This window comes from Cinclus cinclus, chromosome 6 (genome assembly GCF_963662255.1).
Source record: "Cinclus cinclus chromosome 6, bCinCin1.1, whole genome shotgun sequence".
NCBI lineage: Eukaryota > Metazoa > Chordata > Aves > Passeriformes > Cinclidae > Cinclus > Cinclus cinclus.
Window position 1 is genome coordinate 19357960 of NC_085051.1, and position 27968 is coordinate 19385927.

General features: G+C 39.5%; 1 protein-coding gene across 1 annotated transcript; it reads right to left on the minus strand.

The window, feature by feature from the left end:
- Window positions 1-323: 323 nt before the first annotated feature.
- Window positions 324-27968, minus strand: SLC1A2 (solute carrier family 1 member 2). The gene is made up of 10 exons (XM_062494343.1): window positions 27833-27968; window positions 26516-26668; window positions 25643-25893; window positions 22078-22237; window positions 18992-19118; window positions 16327-16560; window positions 13671-13865; window positions 9856-9990; window positions 4143-4374; window positions 324-687 (listed from the first exon to the last, which is right to left on the minus strand). The coding sequence occupies exons 1-10, from the start codon at window positions 27960-27962 to the stop codon at window positions 613-615; spliced, it is 1692 nt and encodes a 563-aa protein (XP_062350327.1). The 5' UTR covers window positions 27963-27968; the 3' UTR covers window positions 324-612.

Consider the following 27968-nt stretch of genomic DNA (forward strand, 5'->3'; position numbering starts at 1 on the left):
TCTAACACAACATCTGGGACAATTTATTGACTTCTATGCATTATCCTGCTCCCAGATCTAAGCTCAGTTTAAAGTACAACTAGGCACAAAAGTACAGTGCTTATTATTATCAAAACAAATAGAAATCTTTATGGATGTTTTCAAAAGGTTTTTTAGCCATACAGTGATAAACAGATCAGCTATGCCACAAGAGTCACCAAAACACTTGAAGGCTTATGTGGTGTTATGTTTCTCTTGAATCTGTGACCCTGAGTCCCTGTAGTGAACTGTACTGGCACTTTGATCTTCCCATTTTGCAGCATTTACATTCTCTGTGTCTTGAATGAAAGGGGAAGTGGGTGAGAGCACATTGCACTGCATGGAGCATTCTCCAGATGCATCATCCAAACAGTAACACAAGGGAGACAGATGGCTATGGATCATTGCTTGGCGAAGACACTACAATGACTTGATGAGATCTTTGCTAAGTTTCAGTTACAAAATTAAGCAGAAACTGTAGATGTTAAATAGGAAAAAAAAAAAGAAAAAAAGAGAAATCTTCTTTAATCATGGTATCTTCTGCCACAAGATAGCTTCAGGACTTATTAAGGATGCAGCTAAGAATCTCTTCACTTAGTTTTCCCGTTTCCAAGGCTCTTCTTCAACAACATTGAAGTCTGCAGATTTTCCATTGGTTGCCAGTGTTACCTGCAAGTAATTATCATCAACAAGCGACTTAAAGGCCAAGGCACTTTGACAAGGAAAGCAGTGAGTTTTATATGGAAGATTATGATATTTACAGGAATTACATACACTGTCACTTATTAGATAAGTAAAATGCATTTATTCAGAATCCACAACACTCCAAAATAGTGAGACTCCTGTCCATTTATTTATTATAATGACTAGAAAACATCCGAAGTAGAAAAAATGTTTCATATTTTCTTAGCCTTCAATGCAGGTTTTATATTTTTTAAAATAAATATGTCAGATTCTGTCCCTTTCTATCTCTTGTAGATTTCTCTGGATTATTTAAAAACCAGATTTTTTTTTTTAATGTAGAAAATCCTATTTTTTTCCAGTAGAATTCCTTAGCAAAGCTGCATACCTGATGCAACAACATGAAAAATATGAAAGGCCAGAATAACCACAGATGTGTATCTATACAAACTCACCTACAATTACACCACCTTTAAAGAAATGGAAGAAAACACATGTGAAAGCACTGCTCATCATACCACTATAACAATGTAGTGAAAGATTTTGACTATGGTCCAATTAAAAATTCACTGTAATACTAAACTGTTCTCAAGTGATGCACAGCAAAACCTCATTCTTCCCTGTAAAGATACATGCTGGGATTTTTTAGGTTTAAAGTATGGTAGAAGACCTATAGAGATCTACCAACTCACAGTGAACACTGGACAATATGTTCCATTCCAGAGATCAATATAAATGAACCCGTATTTCAAAAAATATATCTCCAGCCAAATTACTTCAAAAAAATCAAAAGTCAAAAAGGTAAAATGTCAATTTAACTTTACAGAAGCAATGTAGATCTTGATAATGTGAGAAAATTTTTCATTTAATTCTAAATGGGTGGCTTATTTTTTCCTAACTTACCTTGTAAGTTAACATCTTCAGCTTCAAATGAAAACTTAAAGACATAGCTGAAATTCCCCATGCTGGATAAACAGGATGCATGGAAGCATTGGGACATGGAAATATGACAAAATGCACTGATTTTTGAAACAAAGTCAAGCTTTTTCTTAGATAATCAGAAGGGGGAAACATGCAAATACAGGAACAAACAGCTTATTCAGAAATGAAAATCACACTGAATCATGTGAAATATGATAAAAAAATACAAAAATATCATGCAATAACAACCACTCTAACCCCATACAAAGGTAAACTACTTATTAATTATGTACATCGACCATGCAATATTACAAACGACTAGTGTTATACACAGGATATATTACAGAAAGAAAATAGAAAGGGCATGCTAGTAGATTAGCTTTTCCATATCCTGACCAGAGTTACAGTAAGCTTTTCAACCCACCAGCGCATTGGACAGGATGAAGAGATGGCTTTTCAGATTTAACAGCTGGCTGTTTCAGAGCCCCAGATTCTACTCTCTGCTGCCTTTGCAAGTCTAACACTTGGGAGTTGTAGACCCCTTCAACATGATCCAAGTGCTTTGCAAGTGCCAGCAGATATTCATAGCCCATCAGTTAGGTCACAAAACATCCTTTTGGCATCTTGCAGATAGACAAGAGGAGTGACCTACTCAAAGTCAGTCTTGTGCTCAATCCAACAAAGCCTGGCTCTTTTCACGAGCTTAAAAGTGCAAACTGAGACTGTAAGCAGAGCAAACCTAAAACTATTAAAAAAAAACAAACATTGCTAGCTCATAAATCACTGGTCCCAAACTTGAATTCAAGGGTGTGCTTAGGATGACATACAGCACCATTAATCCATGGTTTTGAGCAAGCTATTGCCTCAGCTGAGGGAAATGATATGAGAAACTGAAGGAGAAGAGAAAGTGCAGCAAGTATTGATTGCATCCACAGGCTACTACTTTTTAACTTGACTTGGAGCTGTCTGCATATCTGAGGAACTGAGAACAGATTAAATTATCAGTATTCAGTTCCATAAACATAATCTTAAACTCAACATTGGCTACTTAACTTAAAAACAATTTTAAAAAAATTCCAAAAGAAGTTATCCAAAAAAGTGTGTGTGCACACGCTCTCTATCTTTCTTTCCATATAGCTTCTTTTTTTCTTCAAATTTAATCTCTTGTGTCCTTGCCTTTTTGGAGAAATATAAATTAATGACAATTTTCAGTTTTGTGTAAGCATGTGCTCTCTTTCCATTTCAGATCTTATTTTTTAAGTTTTTCAAATGCAAAAAGACTGGGTCTGAAGAGAAAGGGAAGAGCCATGTCAGAAAAAAATGTATGATTAAAAAAAAACCCAAAACACACTGTAGTGAAACCTTGGAAAATTCAGAGAAAAATTGAAGATAAGATGAATGCTGTTTGGTTTTTTTCCTGAATTCAGTATTACTTTTTCCCATGAAAATTCAGATTTGGCCTGCATTCTCAAGAAGTAAGCATTAGAAAAAAAATAATTCTAAAGAACATTTCCAGCCAGGCTAAAGATAAGTGAAAATGACAGTATAGGATTATATTTCCAGCATAAATGGTGATCTGCTAATAGACTTACTACAGTCATTTGCAGCTAGATACTGGCTCAGTTGTGGCAATTGGAAGATACAAGAGAATCTGTTCGGATAAATGGCTAAGGTAGCCTGATTGGCAAACCCACTGTCTCAAAGACAGTGTACAGCATCAGACTGGAGCATTAATAAATGAAAAAAAAAATACTATGAAATTAGAAGTTCCACTTTTTTTACTTTCTTTTCTCCTCCTTTTCAAAAGCACTCTCTATGGATTTTAAACTTCTCCATCCCAGTGGTGAGTTCTTAGCGAACTTCTAACCACTAACCTCCTGATCTGTCTTGGCATTCAACTGGTGGGGTTGCTCAAGCACACTTCACTCTGCTCAAGATGCCATTACTAGTATTAATATTGCATGTTAGTTACAGCAAGGGTTACAGAGGGAAGAGAGTGTTTGTGCCTTAGTGTCTTGGGTAGGAAGTCTGAACAGAAGAGAAGCAGAAGCGTGCTGTGTGAGTGCAGGAGCATTCTCATGCTAAAGCGCATTCCACGTGTCGACCTCTGAACAGCATATCATGAAGGCAGTCAGCAAGTGACAACACCTGCATCTGAATTGCAGCCATCCTTCATTTGGGTTGGCAATTAAGTTCTCTGTTGCCACAGAAAATTAAGTTAATGTCCATAGAAGGTGATGCCATATTCTCTGTGTCTTGGCATATTCCATAATACGCTGCATCTTGCCTTTTGATATGTAAACAAAGTACATGATTTTTTCCCATCAAATGACAAGTTTTAAGAAGAGTGCAAAAAACCATCTTTTGAACTGCTCAAACACATTCAAAATGTCTGGGGTTCATGGACCTTGTTGTCACATTGTTATTTGCAGAACGATTTGAAAAATACATGCAGGTTAAAAAATAAAATAAAGCATGCAGTGCTATATACATGTCTCAATATCCATAAATGTGAAAGGTACCTTGCACTCATCTACCATGACTGAGTTGTGAGCTGCAAAAACACATTGGTTTGAGTTGTTTTCCCTATGATTTTTCATGTCGTCATAGATTGACTGAGTCTTGGTCATTTCAATGTCTTCGTGCCCTTTATGATGGGAATCAATGGTGTCAAGTTCTGCCTTGGAAAGGTGGTAGACAATGCCAGCACCAAAAGAATCCCCCACTACATTGACTGATGTTCTCATCCGGTCCCTACAAAAGAAGGAAAAGGCAGAGGCTGAATGGCGTGAGAGGAAGAAAAAGTAGGGCATGGTAGCCCTGCTTATGGTATAGTTACTGCATCTGTTTCAGGAAGCTTAAGGTATCTTTTGAACAGAGAGATGGGAGCTTTCAAGGGAAATGGGAGAAGTTTGCTTTCCCAAGGGACTTGTTCATACAGGGATGATGTTCAAACTCCCATGTCCCAGCTGCTTATTCTCATGGAGTTTGGCAAAGAATGTAAGCTAGATCACAGCCAAACTACAGAGCTGTGCTTGACTGAGAGTCCCCAGTGCCTGCTTCTGGAGCTGGAGGTTTCAATATCAGGGTGCCAGGCCCACACCCCTGCCCTTTGTTTAATCTGAATTTATCAGAGCACTGAACTTAATGCAGCCAGAGAAAAGGATTTTGGTTCTGATGAGCTGTTCTCATATCTAGTTTGAATTAACAAAAGTCGTCTCTCTTTACTCTTAGTGAACAAACCATGGGGGAAAAAATGCCTGAAATATCTCCATAACGCTTAGGCTATTGAAACTCCTCTCCTGGCATCATCTTTACAGATGGCCATCTGTTGGTGTGGCAGCAAGCCCGCTCACACTACGTGTGCCAGAGCTTGGCATATGAGCAGCCCAAATATAGGTCATGGCCTACAAAATTATGAGCCTGTGACAGCATTTCCCTAACGAGTACCCCTTGTTGTAGGAGGGTGCCAACCAAGGCTAACACGATTCATTACAAAGAAATATGTTGGCACTTTCTGGACAGGATGCCATTAAACAGACATGCCACCTTTCTCCTGTCTTGTCTTTAATGTGGCTCTATCTGTCAACAGTGAAGTCACAGTTGTGGATTTTCCCTGACTTCAGAATTCTGCCCTAAACCTGACCAAAATTCTGCACAAATGGGAGCTGGGTCTATGCTATCTTTCCTGCTGCAGCACTCATGTTAAAATCATTGACAATCCCATTTGCCTCTTCATATCTGCACTAAACATAAAACTCCTAAAAACCTTCTGACCAAGAGGGTTCCAAATTCAACGGACTGAAAGCATCCAAGTCTAGCTCTGCCAAATAGGTCAGAGAAGTGATTACACTGATTAATTCTCAGAAGTATATTCATGAAGATTCATTTTCACAAAATGGCCAGGTTGAACAGTGGGGACATTTGCCAAGTGACAGAAGCTAGTATGTAAGACCTCATTTCCCAAGACAGTGATTAATTTCAAAACAGCCTTTCTAGTATTTCTAGTACTAGATTTGCGTGACATCTCCTTTTTCTGTAGAACACTGAGAAGAAAACATCTAAATAATTAAAATCTCAACTGATAAACATTCATTTTCCTGCTTATTCATGACCATATAAACTTCTGAGCCCATTTTAACATCTTTGCTCTACACATCGGTAAATGTGCCTTTCTCAGCTGTGGAATTAAAGTCCCATTCAAGTTTCTCCTCTCCCTTTCAACATTATCATGCTTACATATTTACAGACTTTGTGGTGTAATATTTTGCTGAAGCAGTTAATTTTCATTTAATTTTATGGCTTCAAAAGAATACCCAGAAGGGAAAAAACCTCTACAGTAATTCCCCCTAGAAACAAACCAACAACCTATAGGAGGAAAATGCCCTTCCAGTTTTGCTTCATACAAATTAAATGCTTCATACAGTTCTCATTCAATGCCTGTGAAGACTATTTTAAACCTGGTCAGAGTGGTAGAATAGGAAAATAAGACTTTCTGGTGTGATTTTTAATTAAGACCATTAAATGCACAGAACCTGGTGATACAACTCTACAAAAAGAACACCTACTATTTTAATTTTTTTTTTGCATGAGCAGTATTAAATTTTGAAAGGATTCACTGATGCCAGATGACAGAGGGATAGTATAGGATGCCAAAAAAAAACAAGGTGGAGAGAATACAGGAATATAATTGAGGCAGAATTCAAATTCTGAAAGGGTCATTTGAGGAGATGCTCCAGCTCATGCACACGTACCACTAGCTGAGAGATTCAGCAGTACAAACTGCACACTGATGCACAATGTGCTACACTGCGCCAGCCGAAGGAAACTGGGAAGTGCCTTACAACAGAAAGGGCAAAGTCTCAGCTGTCAGGAATCAACAGCAAAGTGCCACTGACCTCTTTTGGGGTAAAGAACACCCTATGAAGAACAAAGACAATTGTACTTACTCTTTTGTTAAAACCAACCAACCAATTGATTTCAGGCAAGTGGGAAGATATAAACAAAACAAATATAGGAAAGTTGCAGTCTAGACCCTGTTCATAACATCCAGACTTCAGCTGGGTCTGAATAGTCTGACTCTGATCTAAGACTTGGCTTAGATCTAGAGTCAGAATATTCAGACCCGGAGTTAGAATAAAGCAATCTTTTTCTGAATTACTGAATGAAGGTTTAAGTACTGGATCAGCTTCCCAAGCTCATTTTCCCTAATCCCTCTCTCTTTGCTGCAAAATACCACTAATCTGGTACCACTGATATTTGCTAAGCTTGTCAGCTCACATCTGGAGAGTACCCAGTTTGAGGCTCAAGCAAAATAAGCTCATTTTATTCCATCTGTTGGCACATAATTACTGTCCTATTAAATGTCACTGCTGTGTTTTGCTTAGTTTTAAACCATAAGAGAGACTGTAAGAGTTGTGACATCCTGGGAAACTCGCCTGGTTGGAAGCGCTTACACTGGGTATGTATGCATGGGAGGCAGAAAGATTGAACAACCCAATAGATACTGGAGAAGCTTGAGAAAAAATTGGTATGGAAAACTTTCAGCTTCAGTTTGAGGGAAGGAGCACCAAGTTTAAGGATTTGATATAAAGTGATCTTTGTGTTACACAATGACCAAATCATGCAGAACTGGTTTTGAAAAGACCACAATTTCAGGTGGTGGTAGTACTGTAAAGTCAGCTGATGATCTGATATTTGCTTTTATCAAAAATAATGAAAAACACATAGAGTAGAATATTTTTTAAAGTGTTTTTTATCTGCAATTGAAATGTTATTGAAGGGCTGTTCCAAGTATTTCTGTATGGCTGATTGCATTTACTCATCGGTTCCAGAAAAGTGGGTGGTTGGTCTTAAACATTTTATTAACTTTCTCTTCTACATTCTGTTAGAAATGCTGCTGTAGCATTATTTAATGCTTGTAAGTAAAGAAAATATGTTTTTATGACAATTCATTTCAGATATTCTTTAGGCTTGGATTGTGTGTGCAAAAGCTTGCTCAGAAGTTGGCCTGTGTGCCTTTTCTTAACACAACAATATCAGCAGCATCATTTTTCATGGCTCATTAGATCACTGTGGCTACCACAACACAGGCACTGGAAGAAGGAAAATGAAGCCATTAGCTGTTGAACATAGATTAATAAGTACAGTGGCATGACACAGAGCTTTTCACCTCTTCTTTTATCTCTTTTCCTTTTACCTTTCAGTTCTGAATCACGCTGCATGGGCACTGCTGGTTGGTAGACCATGAGCATCCAAACTCAAACATTCAGGCCAAAAGTTCTCTTGCTTTCCATTTATTTTGGAAAGACATCTTGAAGTTTTTCTTTCAGAATTCCTACCTTTCCTCTTCCTACATTCATCATGGCTACAGCTCCACAGTACAGAAGTTTTTATTTCTTAAGCAAGGTTGGATTAGTCAGAGGGGACAGTGTGGCTGAAATGCAGCACCCACTAGTGGATCAGAACTGCTGATAAACTTACAGCTCTGAGGTTTGCAAGTGTAGGCAGAACTTCTCAGTCCACAGGAATACTGTAAAAATACATTTCCCTAAAAAAACCAAACCACAAGCTTCTTTTTCACATCCTCTCACCAGCTGCAGAAACCTGCCTATTTGCCTAACTTGGAGAGCCAAGAAAAACAGATCTTTAAAATATATTTTTAAATATTTTTTCTCTCCTTCCAGCTGCAGATTCCTATACCACTTTCCTGTTTTCAACTATGACATCATAAATATAATAAACACACTGAATATCACATCCTTCCCTATGCCTGCTGTACTTTCTCATTTCACCATTCTGTATCATACCATGAAATTCAGTTATATATAAATCATAGATGTCAAGTTTTCCCTTTGCCTCCTCAAGCTGTAAATTCCTCTTTTTCTCTTCCCTGTAGCAGAAATCGGAGCTGCTTGGCATAATTCTTAGTGACAGATAGACCATGCCAATAGATCCAAAATACATGTCAGAGGATTGATTAAGTTCTTGAATACTTCTCAATAAGCTGAAAGATAATGACAGAAAATTGAATATTATTTTATCTACACATGCACATTCTCAACTCTGCTATTTCTTCTTGTGTAATTTTAGTTGTGTATCTGGAACTGAAAACTACCAAAAGCAGGCAGCTGAGGCTGCTACTGTAGGAGAAAACACACAAATAATACAGTTATATTTATGTCTCCCTTTCTGGGCACCACAGCTGGGACAACAAAAACAAATGTCTTTACTACTGAAAAGGATAGGGGAGAGCTGGCTGTTGAGCAGAATATACCAGAATATACCAGAATATACTGTGCTGCAGCAGTAGAGGAAAATACCAAAGTGTCTCTAGAGGCCAGTACAACTTAAGGACTACTGAGTCTCTTTCAGCTCTGCACAGATGACAGAAGAATATCCCAGCTATCAAATGACAGCGAGAGAAAGGATGCGGCCTGGCATACCCTCTGTATGTATTTACAACTTCTGTATTGAAATATTGGAGACCGGTAGCCTCAGAAAACAATATGTGGGTTAGCTGTTTCTTGCTGGAGAACCTGCAATGGCATTGGAGGACTCTGATCACAAGTTCTTGGAAATGAAAGCCATTCTTTATAGTTTGAGTGATCTGTCAGTAAAATGAAACTAGGGAATTAGCTTCTTTATTTCAGTTTTCATTCTTATTTGTCTTTGGTCTTTGTCCTGCCCTGGAACAGGCTCTTTAAAAGGCATTTGACTTTCTTATATACAAAAAGAAATCTACTTTCCCCCATACAAAAAGAAATCTACTTTCCCCCATACAAGTATAGAACATTTGATACTACAAATGTCCAAATCACTCTAAAACTTGCTGGCAACATCCTGAAGGAACTTGCATTTTCAGCATTCACCCTTCATTTTAGACTAGAACTAAAATAAACTCAAATATGAATGCAAAGATTAGAAAACTGCTCTTGGGTGATGGAAAGGCATCATTAGGAAGAAGATAATACAGAAGTGTGAGCTCACAAATGTGCCAAGAAGACCCTTGGCTCTTGGAAACTGGCTTCAGCAGCTCTGAGCTAACAGATCTTACAGATGTAACAGATGAGAAGCTGCTTTGTCTCCTACTTCACTGAATAGCCCATTTCCTCCTTTGATTTATCGATAGAGGAGAGACTTACAGCTCTTTAAAACCAGTGTTTGAAAAGCACTGCGGACAAGCATTACTTCACCACCTTTTCTGCACTGAGCAGCAGAGTCAGCACAACTTACAAAAGCCAGTCAACAGCAACAAGCAAACTGATGTCCTGGGTAGGGAGACCCACTGCAGTCAGGATCAGCAGCATAGTGACAAGTCCCGCGCTGGGAATGCTGGCAGCTCCAACACTTGCAAGGGTGGCAGTCAAACTGAAAAAACAAAAATCAAATGGGAGTATCAGGAAGAGAATACACACTTAACTTGCATACTTGGGTGACCGTTAGGAAGCTCACATTTTTATGTGCTGTTCCCATAAAACAAAACTATATGATAAATCATGTTAAGCTCAGGTCATAATTTTCGCTCTTGTGTTTCTCTAGAAATATTTCTTAGAGGAGGCTGGATCTATAGGGTTTGTTCCAAGAGTTGGAAGATGGTTATCCGTAAGGTAGTTATGGCATTCAAATCTGTGTTGTGGTGTTTTCTAAACTTGACAAACTTATCCAGGGTTTTGAATCCTGAGTTTTGAATATCCAGACATACCAAAGTTTGGTGACTGTATGTTGAATTTTCAGGCTGATTAATTTCTGTTTATTTATGTTACCTGAAAACTGAATTGTGAATTAAAGGCTGAGAGAAAACAGTTATTATTAAATACAGAAGAATAAAAGTCTGGTATCCAAAACTCCCAAAATACAAGCTAGTAGTGTACCAAGCCTGGACACAAATCACCCTAGATGAAAAAGTAAAACTGATCTGATTGTTTCATAAATCCAAACTTGTGTTTGTTTTTGCCTCTTATATTTTGATGAAGATAAGTAGAGTGAATGTCTGAGCTTCAAATGTTTAAAAATACAACACAGACCAAAACAAATATTAACATAATTGGGCAGTCCTATAAAAATGGAAAATAAATTTGTCAGAGGGCAAGTCAAGGGGAGAAAAACAGGGAAGAGAAGGAGGAGAGAGAGAAGAAAAGGGAGAGAAGCAGAGTAAATAAAAAGGAAAGCAGGTGAGAGGGACCAATTTGACTTTTATTTATGCCTCAATATATGCTATACATGAGGTGAAAAACTTCTACAGCAGCTGCAAGCCCTAACACATGCCAGGTGTTAGGGAGGCAGAAAATGGAGGGACCCTCAATCTCTGGGGGGGACTTTATCTGGCAGCCAGTCAGGGCAGAGAAAGGTTCCACAACTGTGCTGCCCAGGAAAAAATGCCCAAGAAATTGGGTTGTGGGTGGAGCCTTAGCACATAAAAGCAGTGAACTGTGAAACAGTGGGTGCCATTTTCTTTGGGTTCCTTGGAGGGAGCAGGGCTGACCCCGCTATTCGTGCTTAATTAAATAATTAAAGTGCTTCCAATACAGAAGTAGGGAAGAACAGACTCTACAAAGTCTACAAACTCTAATACTTTGCCATTAGCCCCAGAACTCATCTGTGAGGATGTTAGCCTGATTTAGAGGTGCCAGATGCTGTCTGGATGGGTCTGGCCCAGGCTGCAATGTGCTTGTGTGTCTGGGTGTGTGGGTTAGAGGTGTCTGGGATAGAGTGCAGCCTGGCTTACTAAACACCCAGAAAGGTCCAGCAGCTGTGCAGGATGCTCTGCAGTCAGGCTTTGCACGTGATGCCAGATCCTTAGGCGCTTCCAGCCTAAATTGGTAAGGAATTCCTTCCAATCTCTGTGAGGAAATGCTCCTGCCCACCTTCCCACAGCAGGGCTTACAAACCTGGAGGGGAATAAAGCTATCGCAGTTCAGACCTAAACAGAACCTATCTTAGCTACCAAGATCACCCTTTCCCAAAGAAAAATCAGAAAATCAGAAACGAAACAGAAAAAAAGAGAAATTAAATTACCAGTAGGAAGTAATTAAGGCTGGTCAAAGGCTAATAAAGTTTTTATGAGGTTATGTCTGGGTCATTTGAATGTTCTCAGTATCACAAAATGCATATACCAGAAAAAACCTAATAACCTTTCCTTCATTTGTATTGTCATCTCAAGAGATAGTTCTTGTCATATTGCTGTAGCAAAAGCACTTGAAGAGGAAAACTAGTGGTTTCACAAATCAACCAACGTTGCTCCCTTCTTTATAAATGTCAGTCACAAAGCTGGATTCACTAGCCTTGAAATGGTGAGACCAGGAAGAGCCAATTGGTCAATCCCTCAGAGGAAGAGGAATAACTCAGGTTAGCCTACCAAATCTTCTGGACAACAGCAGACTCTTGATTTGAATTTTGCCTGAATTAAATTTAGTTTAATATGTGGCATCTCTGAAATGACCGTTTTCAGTTTGAGGAGCAAATATGGATCATGCAGGTCTAGCATCTGCCTTCATTAGAAGTAGCCCTGAAAACCTTTTACAAACTTGGCTTTACTATTTCAGGAGTCAGGGCAGGAAGCAAACAAATGGAAAATATGGAACTAGCACAGCTGGGCAAGAAACATAGAATTAGACATCCCTTTGCAGGAGTTTCTTTAATGTTAAAAAGGTTAAAAAGAAAAGAAAACAGTGTAGGTGAAAATGACAGGAAGAAGACAAACTTGGCAGCCTTCACTTGTGGTTTCCATTTTAACTGTTCAGAATGTTAGACCTGCTGTTTTAATCAAGTCAAAACTCCCTTACAGGAAACAGTCTTCAATCACTCTTATCCTTTTCTAATGGGTACTTTCTTTTGTCCTTAAAGATGCTCAGCTTTCTTCTGGATAAGACAATTTGATATGAAAAGACTGCAGTTAATATTTGCTGGGTTAGACATAAAAGGGCTGGGAGTATCCAGACCATGCCACAGAAAATCTCACCCTCAGGATGGACTATTCTCAGTTCATTATTTTTTTCCTGTTCACCAAAGTCACAGAAAAATGACAGGCAAATATAAACACATAGAAAATATTTTTAGGTATACCTTTTTCTTCTAGTGTATACAAACAGATAAATTCTAGAAAGTTAATGGCCCATATATGAATTGTACCATACCTCTAAACTAAAAAAAAAAAAAAAAAAAAAAAAAACCAAAAAAAAAAAAAAAAAGCATTTCATTGGACAGAGAATGGTTTATATTACAACTGACATTGTTTTGTGTGCTGGTTTTGGCTGGAGTAGAGTTAATTTCCTTCACAGTGGCTGGTACAGGGCTGTGTTTTGAATTTCTTCTGAGCACAAGGTTGATAACACAGAGATGTTTCTGTTATTGCTGAGCAGGGCTCACACAGAGCCAGAACCTTTTCTGCTTCTTGTCCCTCCACAGTGGTGAGGGAGCTGGGGGTGCAAGGGAGGAGACACAGCTGGGACAGGTGACCCCAGCTGACCACAGGGATATTCCAGACCACATGGTGTGTCATCAGTGCACAAAGCAGGAGGGAGAAGGAGAAAAGGAGAGTTTGGAGAGATGTTCTTTGTCTTCCCAAGGGACTGTCACACGTGGTGGGGCCCTGCTCTCCTGGAGATGGCTGAGCACCTGCCTGCCCGTGGGAGGCACTGGATTAACTCCTTGGTTTGCTTTGCTTGTGTGTACTGCTTCTGCTTTCCCTACTGAACTATTGCTATCTCAGCCCACAAGTTTTCTTTTACCCTTGTGATTCTCTCCCTATCCTGCTGGTGAGGGAGTGAATGGGTGGCTCAGTGAGGTTTGGATCTGCCTGGGGTTAAACCATGACATTTGTCAGCTGCAGAATTATAAAACACAACCAGCAAGCACTAAGGCTGCAAATTATAGAAAACACATCACCAGAGAACCAGGACCTATATATGAAACTCATTTATATATAATTATTAGAAATCCATGGATTTCATACTGAATCCAACTCAGATGACTCAGCTACTGAGACGACATCCAACCCAAAGCATTCACATTTTACAGTTTGTAGAAACAAAGGACTCTTTTGAACTGACCTCACAGTAACTATCTGGCCTCCATCCAGGTCAATTCCATTCATCTGTGCTATGAAGATGGCAGCCACGGCTTCATAAAGGGCAGTTCCATCCATGTTAATAGTTGCTCCAACAGGAAGAACGAACCTTGTTACACGCTTATCAATGCCGAGATTTTCTTCAAGACACCGGAATGTCACAGGTAATGTTCCAGCACTAGGGAGAGAAAGCAAAAAAACATAAATAATACATAATTAAAATTAATATAACACATACACATAAGGGAGCAAAAATGAGAAATTCTAGTACCATTGTTTACATTTTCTACTTCCACTTTCTGCTGCGATTTACGCCTTTTTTAGACAATTTTTAAATTTGGCCGACATTTAGCTGGAAGTGGGACTGAGGCCAAGACATGAACGTGACTTGATGTAGGATGAGAGCCTGAGAGTGCCTGGATGAATTTTTCAGACTCATTGCTGAGGTCTTGCACCACAGCATTGCATGTCATGCAACAGACCCAGAGTCTGCTGCAAGAGACTGTCAAGCTGCTTCCCTCCCTGGGGAAGTACCTGGGCATTCCCACCTGGCCTGAAGTAATCCATTGATTCTATGTTTTTGGGGGACCCTCACTGCCAAGACCTGACGGACAGCATCAAAGGGATGCTGGTGAGATCCACAGAGTGGTGATATTTTCTTTAATCTGCTACTGTCCCTGTTTCCCCACCTCTTTTCTATTTCCCTTCCCTTCCCTTCCCTTCCCTTCCCTTCCCTTCCCTTCCCTTCCCTTCCCTTCCCTTCCCTTCCCTTCCCTTCCCTTCCCTTCCCTTCCCTTCCCTTCCCTTCCCTTCCCTTCCCTTCCCTTCCCTTCCCTTCCCTTCCCTTCCCTTCCCTTCCCTTCCCTTCCCTTCCCTTCCCTCTCACATTTACTACTAAATAAAATCCATACTATTGACTTTGGCATATGGTCTTGTTTGCCCCTTAATTCAGACAGAGGCATTTTTAACAGTTTTAAGAACTGGCCTGTAACACCAACATACAGACCTCTGAGTGTGATAGACAGACCTCTGAGTGTATGGACAAGTTTTAAATTTCTTTGATTGTGAATTCACTCTAAATGGAGAAATTGGTATGGCATTAAGGATTGAAAAAGCCAGGCAAAAAAATACAACCCATGTTGTTCCCTGACACTGGAGGACAGGAAGAAAGGATGTGAAACACAGTAGGAGGACAGAAAAAGATGCAAAAGATGGCTGCAAGAGAACAGCACTTTGCAAAGACACACAGTGCCTTAGTTTTATGGGAATATTTCAGGTCATTATATTCACTTGCTCAAAATAAAACCCCTCCATCTAAAAATACTCCTGAAGTGGAAACTCAAGCATTTCAATGAACAAAAGTCTTAGGTGAATTGTCATTTATGAAAACTCTTGTCCAGACTAGATCTCCTATAATCCAACATTGTTTATCACAGAGTCACAGAATTACTGAGGTTGGAGCGGATTTCTGGAGGTCATCCATCCCGACCACCTTGCTCAAGGCACAGGCAGCTAGGGCAGGTTTCCCACATTTCCCAGGACTGTGCCCAGACAGGTTTAGTGGATCCTCAGGGATGGAGACTCCACAGCTCCTCTGGGTAACTTGTGCCAGCATTCATGCACTGTGGCAGTAAATCACAGCAAAAAGAGTTTTCTTGTGTTCAGATGGTACTTCCTGTGCTTCAGCTTGTGCCCACTCCCTCTCTTCCAGTCACTGGGCACCACTGAAAATGGGCAACACTTCATCTTCTTGCCATGTCCCATCAGATATTTATGCACATCCGTAAGGTCCCCCAGAGACTTCTTCATCAAGGGAGAAGCTAAGCTGTTCAGCAGAGTGGCTTGGGTTGACCCAAAGAGACATCTGAATTACAGTTCTTTCCAGGCATTCTTCAAATCAAGAATGCTCAGTTTTCTGGCGATCCATTTTGAACCAGGGAATTTTGTTTTCACCTTTTTAATTAAACTGGAAATCTTCTTCAAAAATAAAACATTTATTGGAGGAAAATCACTTTAAAATATGATATTAAACTGAAAAACATTTTCAGCTCAAAATCTACTGACTACCCCAATGCAATTTTTAAAAAATTTATTACTGAAAGCTGTGTTATTTACAGACTTTTCTGAGTCTGTTCTGTGCATTAACAAGTTTAAAATTCTCAGCTTTACACTGAAGTCCAATTATTTTGCCAAAACTGACTAAAATACAAACTGAGAGGTTCTCTCCTTTCTTTTGTAAAACCTAGCAGCGTTTGTTTGTTTTTCCTTTCTTGAATCAAATGAGACTGGTCTTAACATGCTCTCAAAATAAGCAGAATTATCACTTTTTTCCTAGTTGAGGAAACAAGCAGCACAGAAGTAACACAATTTGCACAAGTGATTAGGCAAGTGACAGAAAAGAAAACAAAAAGCAAAAAGCAGATCCCCCAGATGTCTGCAGGTGGCTATACAACCTCTCCAGAGAATCCTGAAGGGAAGTGGTATTTTGATTTACTTAAACATGGCTGTATTAAAAATAGTTTTCATTCAATGGCATAAAATAATTTTGCAGTGAAGGTTAGAACAGCAGATGTACCATGTCTAAGCAGCAGGTAATAATCTGCTAAAAAATAAAGCACACTGGTGTTTCTCAGGTGTACCTGGAAGCTGTTCCTAGTGCTGTGATCCATGCCTGGAAAATCCCAGCAAGGAATGAAAATGGGCTTTTCCTTGTTATCACAAAGTAGAGCAGAGGCAGGAAGATCCCTCCATGGATGACAAGACCCACAATCACAGTGACCATGTACATGCCAAGTTGTCTAGCAACTACTTCTAAGTCCTTGATTGCGATGATTTTTCCACAAATGAGGCAAGCAATACCCAATGGGGAATACCTGGAGAAAGAAAACAAGCATAGACAGAACCGTCTTGGCAGAGCAGTCATAAAAACTGTGCTGAACAAAATACAGAGTGGAGAAGAGTAGGGAGCTCTCAGGCTCAACACTGAGGTGCACATCCAGAATTGATGGAAATTCAAGGCATGGTTCTCACATATTTTTTTTTAAATAATGTCTATGTCCAGCAAATTCCCCATCTACTTCATTTTCCATCCTATCAAATGCCTTTCCTGAATACTTTTCAATCCTCAAATAACATTGTACAAGAATATGATAATGTTACATAGGCTTGTATCATTATAAAGAGCAGTGTCAATTTGTTCTTAAAACGTGACTTTTACAGCTCATTGTTTATCTGGTTTCAGGGGCTTGCATTATTTACTTCAGTTAAACTATTTGTTGAAATGAACTGTTTATGTCGTGAAGGCTAAAAATGTTCCCACTATGTTCTTTCAACAATTCAGACAAATGCTTTTTAATTTATGTATTCTTCATTAATTATGTACTTTTGTTACTCAGTGCAGGGTTTTTGCCTCCTCAATCATTAAGAAAATACAAAGGAAACTGACTTTCAGAATAGAAGCGCTTCCTGGTTTTTGTTAGAATACCTCTTGTTTTCTCAAGCAGTGTGCCCAGAACCTGGAAAGCCTTCAATCACTTCAAATGCAAGGCCAGCTGTTATACCAGTTATCATAAAATGCCACTTTTCAATGTACTTGACAAAATACATTTCTTACAGAGAGTTACATGGTGTCAGAGCCAGATGTCTGTTTTGTTCCATGCTTGTGTAGCAATGCCATGCTCCTGGGAGTCTGTAGGTGCCATGGGAGTTAGAGATGTCTGTGCTGAGCAAGCATAACCCAAGCAAAATGCCACTCTGCATAAGAAAGTGCATTTTTCTTTATAAACACACACTAAACCCCTCTTGCTTCTGGCCTTAACAAATCTTTAAAAATGCTAAACAGAGATGAGCAAAAGGAATTCCCAACATTAATTACCTTTTTTCATGAGAAGAGAAATAAAAAGCACATCAATAAAAATAAATATTTACAGTGAATTTCTTGAAAGTTGAAAGATTTCCTGCTGTTGCAGCACTGACTACTAGAGAACACTTATATTGTAGGCTGGGTATTACATCTACCAAATGGTGCTAAGTAAGAGTAAATTCTAGCTCCTGGAGGGTTATGGGAGTATAGTCACCATCTCTCTGTGGAATGGAGATTGAGTAAATACTGAAAGTTTTGTGAATGAAAACAACTTTAGTTTTATGCAACAAGACTATCTACAATAAAGCAGAAGCATAAGAGGAATGCAAGGTCATTGCTTCAAGTTCTTTCTGTTATTCTGCACATTTCCACACTGTTGTTACTGTCTGCATCACTCTTGCCTAGCAGTGTCCCTGTCCCTCTGAAATCCCTCTGAAACACTGATGGTGCTGATGACTCACGCTTCAGGCACCCTGCTTCCTTTCCCAGACACTGTGTCCATCGAGCTCTAGACAAGAGGGCATCCCTGTAACTCAAGAAATCATTCCCAGGGACACCAGGGAATCCCAGGTAGCAATGAGCCACGATATGTGTGTTCTGTTGGAGTGGCTATTTCTGCTCTCAAATACTTAGAGAACACAGCAGTACACTGTCAAACCTAGCATTTTTAGATTCTGAAAATGTGGCTTTATGTGAGACGGTCATGCTTGGCATACAAACAGCTCTGGAGAAGCACTCAGAAGAAACACTTCAAAAAAAAAAAAGAGAGAGAGAGAGAGAGAGAGAGAGAGAGAGAGACCCCTCTCAGAAGTGTAAACAAGGGCTCAGACCTAATTGGGTAGAGTCACTTCCTTAAAGGCAAGTGAGGTTCCAAAGGAGTATACTTCAAAAACAGGGCAGATCTCTTCCAGTGACCAGAAACCCTGAGTGAAATGATTACAAATCACTGAAAACTACTGGAATTTTATTTCATGGTAAAGTATTTTTGTTAAAGAAGACCATGAATAAAGTGTGTCTACAGGCTTTTTTTTTTTTTTTTTGTAATTATACCTCCTAGGTAATACCCTGGGATTATTCTAATCTCCCAGGAAGATTGGGATGTTTTTATGTGGGCCATTTTTGCTTGCTTAGGTGTTCTCCTATATAATGAACTTCCATAGTCAATGTGGTATTTGAAGGCCTTTGCTAGAACATGCACGTGTTATATTTCATTTCAGCACACAAAGAACATAATCTCTTCAGAAATAATTCAAACTGGGTCCTAAATAATCCTCACCAAAAAGAAATAATGCTGCTCTGGTTCTAATATACCTGTCAGGGCTTTAGAAAGTCAACTATTTAATTACACTGTTTACTAACAAACTGGCATCACTATATTAAGGTTTTATAAGGACTTTTTAAAAATGACTTTTTTGTTCTGTAAGTTAGAACTACAAACTTACCACATGATCATGGTTACTAACTTCATTACAATTTCATTCAGGATGTTGAAGAAATCCACCATCATCTTGGCCTGTTCTCCCATTTTCCCCATAGCGATGCCAAAAGCAATAAAGAATCCTATCAAACCTATTGGGAAAAATTGCAAGACAAAACGAAGGCTTTTAGGAAGTTTTTGTACCTAGTCTTGATGCTACCTGCAAATCCAGATTTCACAGAAGCATAGAATCACAGTACAGGTAACTTTGGAAGGGACCACACTGGGTCATCTGGTCCAACCTCCCTGCTCAAGCAGGGCCTTCCTACAGCACATTGCTCACAATTTCAGAACTATAGGGTATTACACATGTCTTGGGACTTTTTAATATGTACTCATGTTCAACTTTCTTGATCAAATCCAGAAAATCTTTGATTCTTCAATGTTTTACTAAATTCCAATTTCATAGCCCAACTACGGTTTTGTTGTTTTTTTCCCCTGTATTTATCTGATCATCAAAAAATACATACACAGTAATCTTCTCAGTGCCATTCAGCTATTAGAATCCTCACGGGCCCTGGCAAATGGGAAAGGTAACACAGTGTTGCACTGTAACTCTGTTGTGAGAACAGCTGCTGAAAACCAAGAGGAATTTTCTTAGGCTTTACAAAAGTGCTTTGACAGACCAATCAGTCCTGGAGTGCAGGGAAAGGCAAAAGTAGCCCTAGAACTTTTGTAGGCCAAGAGTATTTCCATTAAATAAAGGTAGAGGTGGGAGGAGAAGGCGGGTATTGCACTTATTCACAGAACTTCCAATAAGCAGATTAATCTTACTGAAAAGGCTATCAGTGTATACAAAATTGTAGCATTCAATATGGGTAATATTTGGCTCCTAAATGTAAATACTAAGGTGTGAATATGTGGAGTACTGGACTATCAGTGCAAAAAAACAACTGATGTATCTGGCACAGATTACTTTGGAGCTGCTTCTTCAATGCTAGCCTTTTACATCCAGAAATTTTCAGTGTCCATAGTTGAATTATTGACTGATACTGGCAGATGGTTTGAATCTTCAGCCATTCTTTAAGGCTAAATTTTCAGTTATGATATGAGTTAACAACTATTGAAACTCATCTGGGAAATTCCTATGGAAAAACTTATTGGGACACAAAAACATTCAAGATAAGGGATTATGAGCTGCCAATAGCCTGGGAAAAGACAGGCTGTCCTGTATCCTCACACTAGGTTTAGCAACCAGATTTTTTTCTCTTCTTTTTAAAATCCGATTTCCTGGATACAAAGTCATTCTTTAGAACCAAGCTATCTTTGTTGAGCCAGTTGAATAGGGAAGTGAAGCACATGTTTGTGTGCTGCAGAGCGTAGAAAAATGATGAAAAGCTTTTCAAAGACCAAGTTACTTCCTGGAATTCAGAATCTGCATTAGAAAATGTTAATAGGTAGTTTTGCTCATTAATTCCAAATGAACTGTTATGTTAGTCATGAGAGTCAGATTGGTTCCTATTTGCAGGAATTTGCCTGGCTTGTACATCTTATCCAGACTGGATAGCAATTTCCACAACATTTTCATTTTGTCATTCAAAATCAACCCCACACCAAACTAACCCAAACAACTCAAGAACATTTGAGAGTCATTGGTCAAAACACCACAGCAAATTCCCCAGCTAAACTGTGTATTTCTTTTCTGTAGGAATTGTATTCAGCCTTCTAGATCTTTTCTTATCCATGACAGAGCCTGCAAAAAACAAGCCCAGCCTTAAATGTAATGCATCTCACAAGTCAGAGCAACTGTTTCATTTTAATGCATAAGCAGAATTCCAGGAGAGAAAAAAGCAGGTGAGGATAAACAGCATTGGCAAGGAGCTGCTGCCTCATGCCTGGGACAAAATGCCAGCTTGAAGCTCTGAAAGTGGCTCCTCTGCCCACAGATGCTGAATGAAATTAGAGCCATGAAAGCAGGCAGGATACAGGGCTCTTGTAGAGCAGGCTGCTTCGCAGAAAAGCAAGAGCAGTTTAGAGATGCTATCATCTCCCCTATAGCTAAGCAGAGCAGCCAACCAACTCACCAATACCTCAGGAAGGTGTGCAGGCACAGCAGTCACTGTGTCAGCAACAGCTGTTCAGCAGCTGTAAGAGGCCATTTCAAAGGTTATGGCCTAGTGGTGAGAGAAAGCAGGGGATCAGGTGCCCACTGTCCCACTCTGAGGACAACACCTACAATAGAGGTGTCAGCCTCAGCCTTGTGGACCTGCTGTCACTGAGCATCTTTGACTGTAGGTGTGAGGCTGCAAATTGAGAGCTAATCTGTGACTGACTTCACCCACATGCAGAAAGCAAGGAGTTGGAGGAGCACTCCTCTCTCAGATGACAAAACAGGGAATCTAGACACAGAAGAGAAAATAGAAGTGGTGTGGAAGCTGTTTGCTTCTCATGTGCTCCCATCCCAGAATGAACAGTTTCTTCAGGAAAGGGGGGGAGATAGGCAAAGTTTTCCTACCGCCTCCACTTGCTGGCTTGTCCAGACAAGATGGCATGATGGCATTTGCAGCTGGTAAAGGTCAGCAGCCAAGATGAAAGGAGGAGAGAGCTGTGACTCAGAAATGTATCAAGCCTTTCTGGGATTTTTCTTGGGTGGTGTGGTTCACACTCCACCTCTCACTTCAGGCTCTGCCTCAAGCCAAATTAGTTCAGCACACCCAAGACTCCTACTGGAAACAACTTAGCTCAGATCCAACAGGGGGTGTGTGAAGCTCTGGCTCTTGAAACTCTCCCCCATACTGTTTTGCCAATATGCATTACTATTAGCCTAGGTCAGCTTCTTCTAGGATGAAAGGATATTTTGGGTACCTCCTACATGCTTTGGCACTGTACTCCTCCAATTCATAACCAAATTCACTTGCTGATTTCTCTGATGCCTCAGAGACCAATGGACAGCCAATAGGTGATAACTTTTGGTGATTATCTGGAGACTAAACGTGCACTGAAGACCAGATCAGACAACACTGACTACCCAGCCACAGCAAAAAGCTGTGACATACATATGATGTTTGTCATATTTGACAGGCATATTTGACAGGCAGAAAATTTTCTTACCCAGGACATTCATGCCATCCTTAAATTCAAGTCCCTTCTTAATAACCATTTGGGCTTCAGGTGGTGCTGTCTCATTCACCATAGCAATAGCAGAATCAGTGACATTAGGTGGCTCTTCAACAGGTAGTGGCACCAGCACTTTCTTTGTGACTGTTTGGATCTGAAGGCAATAAAAAGGGAGGATAAGAATGGAAATAGACTGAATGCATCCATCTGGTAGATAAAGAATTAATAATAAAATTTCTTCACTTGAAATTCCAGGGTACTATATTTTTAAAGGATTGGACATGCATTCCATAGCATCTTAACCCTTCTTCCAAAACTAAGTTTATTTTTCAGCAGTTTCAAGTGCTACAAAGTACTGAGGGTCTTCCTAATGACCTCTACTGTGAAAAGTATGGCAAATGCATGTTTTTTATCACTACAATGAAACATTTTACAGATAGTTTGGCCAGGCAGTTCACAGAGGGTGCTTCCCAGACTGTGTGTTACAGGCTGATACCAGTTGTTTGGCACCAAAAAGCCAAGCAGCTCTAATATCAGTTATGGCAGAAAATCTGTAGTAAGTCTTGTTATGCAGGATGGTCTGTCCAGCTGAAGTCATCCCAGTTTGATGGTTAAATTGAATCAAAAATTCAGGACATTTTCAACACTTCTCTTACAGCTTTTGAGCTCTTGACTGCAAGAGCTCAAAATGGATTATACAGAGTCACCTGAGCTCTCTTATTAAAAGATTGTGGGGGATAGATAACAGAAAAATTACCAGTGCTGCCACATACAAATCTGACCACCTAAAAAAATATGAAGGCATCAGCTTTTGAATGCATTTGGAACCCCTCCTGTCACATGAAAGGCAGGATAGAGGAAAAGCTGGGAAGGTGCGGCAGGAGGAGAAGTGAGCTTGTGGTTACAGCTAGGAAAAAAGGGAGGAGGTATCAGAAAAAGATATTTGCTGCTTTCAGAGGGGATGTTTTCCTCCCATTTCACACCTTTACCCTTTTTCCATCTCTTCATGGTCCTGGGACAGGCAAAATGTTTTGGAAGCTGTGACTGGCTTGCCATGTTTTCCCACCTGCTCCCTACTCCCCTTGCTCCTAGAAACACTTACAAGATAACAGAAACTGTGCATTAGCTTTTCAAAGAACATTTGCACTGCTTTCTTGTTGACATGGACATTGTAGTACTATGGATGATGATCCAGATTTGATCCATACGGTTTAAAGCCTTATGGTTTTAAAACACCTTACATCTCTCCTTCTAAAACCTGCTGCCTAAATCTGGAGAGGGGCATATAGACAGAAAACCTACACAGGTTTGCATGAGAAAATCTTTGTTATCCTGAAACCACCTAACATTCGCATGTCTACTTTTTTTCAGAGTTAAATTTTATCTGAGGGATTTTGTCAACGCAGTACTTTTTTATGTGATGTATTCAGAATGTAAGACCTGAGTAATGGAAATAAATTATAAAATATTAGACTCTTCACAGTCACAAATTCCACTACAGTCACTTAAGTCAAAGGTCAAAAGTCAGCGGACCTTTGCACATGGCCACAGTCTCTAAAAATGCCAAGTCTGACATGAAGTTTAAATTCTGACCACGTTTGAGACTAGAAAACCAGTTAAATATCATAGTCATATTTACAGATGGTCCCATGGTTTTTCTGCTGGAATAGCAACTTCCACTATAAATGTAAACTTTCTTGTGGACCATGATAAAATTCAGGAGAGATTGAAATCTCATGATAGCCCACAGTTCATTTTACAAATGAACAGTTCCAAAGCTGCATGTGAATCTTTTAATTGTGTGTGTTTTGCCTGGTAGGCAAATGGAAGGCACAAAAACCTCCCCACACACTGTTCAGCACCATTGCTGTGCACCCATCAGAACCCTTTTGAAGGATTACTGCAAAGCATTTCTTCCTCCTAAGGCTACCTGGAAACTCTGGGTGTCTATGGAGAGAGACTGTATAAATGTAGGAAAGAAAATATATGCTGACACCATTAAAGCAGGTAATTTTCCCCCTAAAGAGAGAGAAAAGTAAAGCCTAATTTTACAGGGGAGTTAAGGGCTAACAGAAGCAAAAGTTCCGTCTAGTCACACTTCACAAATGAAATGTGGCTTTGTGGCAGAGGTTTTCACTAGAAAGTAATCTGGAATCTGCTAAAGTCAAACACTGAAAAGCCAAAAGATATATATATATATATATATATACACACTTTTTTAAACTAAATTTAAAAATAATCAGAATAATCAGTATAATTGGTGATCCATAACTACTGAAGTAACATGAACATTGATATTATATACACTGAGAAAATAATACTAATGTTTTTTAAAAAAACTGACACGGGTAGCTTAATTCTTCTTTTTTTTTCTGCATTTTTTGACCCTTTGCCAAGATGTTTGACTGCTTTTAGTTCAAATGAGGAGAGGAAGGAAAAACCATAAGCACCCTGCTTTCCCTCACTCAATTTTGCAAAAATACATTTTGCATTACATGTGATGTTTAGCCACCAATAGTTTGAACACATGACCGACATTCCCATGATGATTTGGAAATATTGAGAATGTTCTCTCTCTAAATCCCCAAGGATTATATGTTTTTATCTGGAAGTCCCCGTAAGAAGTGAAGCAATCCAAGCTCTTTTGGCAGTTTAGGTCACCCTCCATTCTTCCACTCTCCCATGGCCTCTTTTCCCTTCCCCCACTTCTCTTTACTTTTTTCTTTGGCTATAACCACAGCAGCAGCTATCACGCCATTTCACACAGGAACACTTAAGAACAGGTCTGGCAACAAATCCTGTTTTATAAAAAAAAAAAAAAGCCAACCCCCAAAAACCCAATCTGCATTACCTTCAACCAAACAAACAATTCAGTTGGAGGGGAAAGCATCTTACATATAAGCAGTATGATTAAGCCTATTTTACCTCTTAAAGTCAAGGGTTTTTGATTAAACACTAGTGAAAAGCTTTCAGACAAAATTATCTCCCTACAGAGCAAACACCACATTGTGCAAGCATCCTTCCTTCCCAGCATGCTCCAAAGCTGGTGAGATAGAGCCAACTGTAGGTGGGTCAGCCCTTTGGATCTATTATCCCCACCTCATCTGGACTCTAACACAGCAATACAGGTTATGAGAAGTTAGGTTTTGGGGCACAGTTTTGGCAACAAGCTGGAGTGATGATCATCCATATATTCCAAAGACATTGCAGAACTATCATCTCTGTAACTAACAGACAAGTTAAAATTCAACCTGGGTGAAAGACCAAGCCAGCATTCATGACCATAGATACAGTATGAAAAGCATGGAGAAAATTAGAGTTTACTTAATAACAAAATTAAAATAAACTTCATTTTTAAAAATGATGAATTTAAATAATAACTACAACATAAACCAAGGCAGCTATAAATCATGTTCTTTCATTTACCTGCTCAAGACTTTAGACCTGTATTCCTCCTTACATCATTTCTTTGATTAACCTAAACAATGGCATTAACTCTACAGATAACCCTGGCAATTAAAAGATGTAAACAATATTACCAAGGAGCAGAAGGACTTACCTGCTGAAAGCATGCTTGAACCAGATTTTCAGGGAACAAGTTTCGGATCAAATCCAAGAAGGCATCCAGACTAGATACTTCATCATTCTTTTTCCCTTGACCAAGCTGTTTCTTGAGTTTTGGATTCCCTGGATGGATGGCTAAAACCAGAATCACACCCAGCACAGCAGCAATAATAGTGGTGGACATGTAGTACACCATGGCCCTTGTTCCCAGCCGGCCACTTGCTTTAGCATCTAATCCAGACAGTCCTGCAGGTGTTTAAGAAAAACCAAACATACGGACACTCAATATCCAATTCAATAATTATAAAATAAATCCTTTATAATTTTCAAAGTTTAATGACTACCTATGGGTGCCTAATTTCATCCCTGGGATTTTCCTCACCACGAGACAAATTATTGATGCTTCTCCCTCTAGTTCTTATGTGTGCAGTGTCTACTGCCTATAATTTGAAGAGAAGCATTTAAAACTCCATCTAATTGCAGAGGAAGCATTGAAAAATAGAGAAGATCTCTACCATCTTTTGCACTTGCAAACTGGTCATGGTCAGGCTGACACCACACCACACACAAGAAGGATGGGCTCACTAGTGTCATGCCATTTTATTTGCAAGATCCAATCCAGAAATTAGATCAAACAGCATATTAAGAAATTTCTGACGGTAGCATGTGCACATGTGTTTGGAAATAAACTCACTGGAGCATACACGTACTAAAGCTGACCAAGTTATTCAGAAATTTACTCTGAAATACCCACTGCAAATGCAAAATGCTGACAGGATCACACCATTATTCTTACTACGTCACAAAAAGCAAACCAGGTGATATCTCTGGAAAGCATCTTAAAGTGTTTATGGCTAATGGCTCTTACCTGTGATTAAACTGGAGATAATTAAAGGGAGGATCAGCATTTTTAGCATCCGCATAAGGATATCTCCTGGGAAGGCTATTAACATGATGATGTCAGGGTCAATAGGTGTTGCTAGACGAAGAAGACCCCCACAAACTGCACCCAGGATAACACCTGGAAGAAGAACAAAAAAAAAAGGAGCAGGTGGGTATTGGAAGGAAATGCCTGATGTGGAATACTGTACATATCTTTGAAGAAAACTTGATTCTTACGGCTCATGTCTTATTCCTTTTTTTTTTTTATGCTCTGCATCCTTCTCCTTGTGTTGGTGTGCTCAAATCACAAAATAACCCCTCATCATTTCTGTGGATAAAGTGATAAAACTTTGAAACTTGGTCTCTCTCAGGATTGAGGCTGTTGAAGTATAGACTAGGGGAAAAAATGCCATGTCTACTTTCATAACATGATCTTTGTGAGCAGGTATTTTATTTTTTACATCCAGGATGCCTTTTTTCCTGATCCCAAGCCCAAGTGTAATAAAACCTGATAGCAAAGCTTGTGTTGTGATTCCCAGCAACTATGAAGCATCTCTTTGATACAATGAAAAATATACCTATATTTAAAACTTTTTCTTGGACAGCATCAGATACACCTTTAAAAGGTGATTCAAGACAAACACTTCAGCAGTATAGGGTTTTGCAGGCTGAAAATATGGAGATGAAATTTGTAGCTCAAGACCAGTTGCAGCTGGTTTTTCAAACAATAACAAGAGCAGACTATGTCTACAAATTTGCTGCATATGGCTGTTGGGCTTTCAGTGAAAAAGAAACAGGCAAAGAGCCAGTGAACCACAATAAAATGTCAAACTGTTCCGTATTTGGAAGCTGCTAAAGCCAGAGGCAATATTCAGGATGAGATCATGGAGTGCTGGCTTACAGCTACAGAGAGGGAAGACAAACCTTAAAACCAGCGAAGTGTAAACTGGAAGATAAAAGAAAATTTTGCAGAGTTTTTTGGGGGGGTTTTTTTGTTTGCTTTTTTTTATCACTGAAAGAAAAAAAGGTGTAGCACATTCAGTTCTGCTGGATGACACTGACCTGACTGGTCTTAGGGTTTAAATCCAACTCCTTTCCAAACCAGATACCTCAGTGGTGTGGATTTGCTCTGTGTTGTGTCAGGAATACCCTGCTCACCTGAACTACACAAGCAGTGCCCATGGGTGTCCTGTTTACTCTCTGGCTGTTCAGCTGGAACAGCTGAAGACCACGGACAGGAGTTGTGGTGCCACAGGAACAAATGGAGATACACACAGTGTCCAGAGCAGCAGATGTAGCTTACCAAACACAGTGAGAGTCAGGAGCAGATTCCTGTGGAGGGACTGGCAGAACTGCACACATATGTTCCTGGATCTGTGCTCCACTGGATTTAAATGACTTTCATGCATCCGGACTTCTACTTGCTTAGGCATATTGTT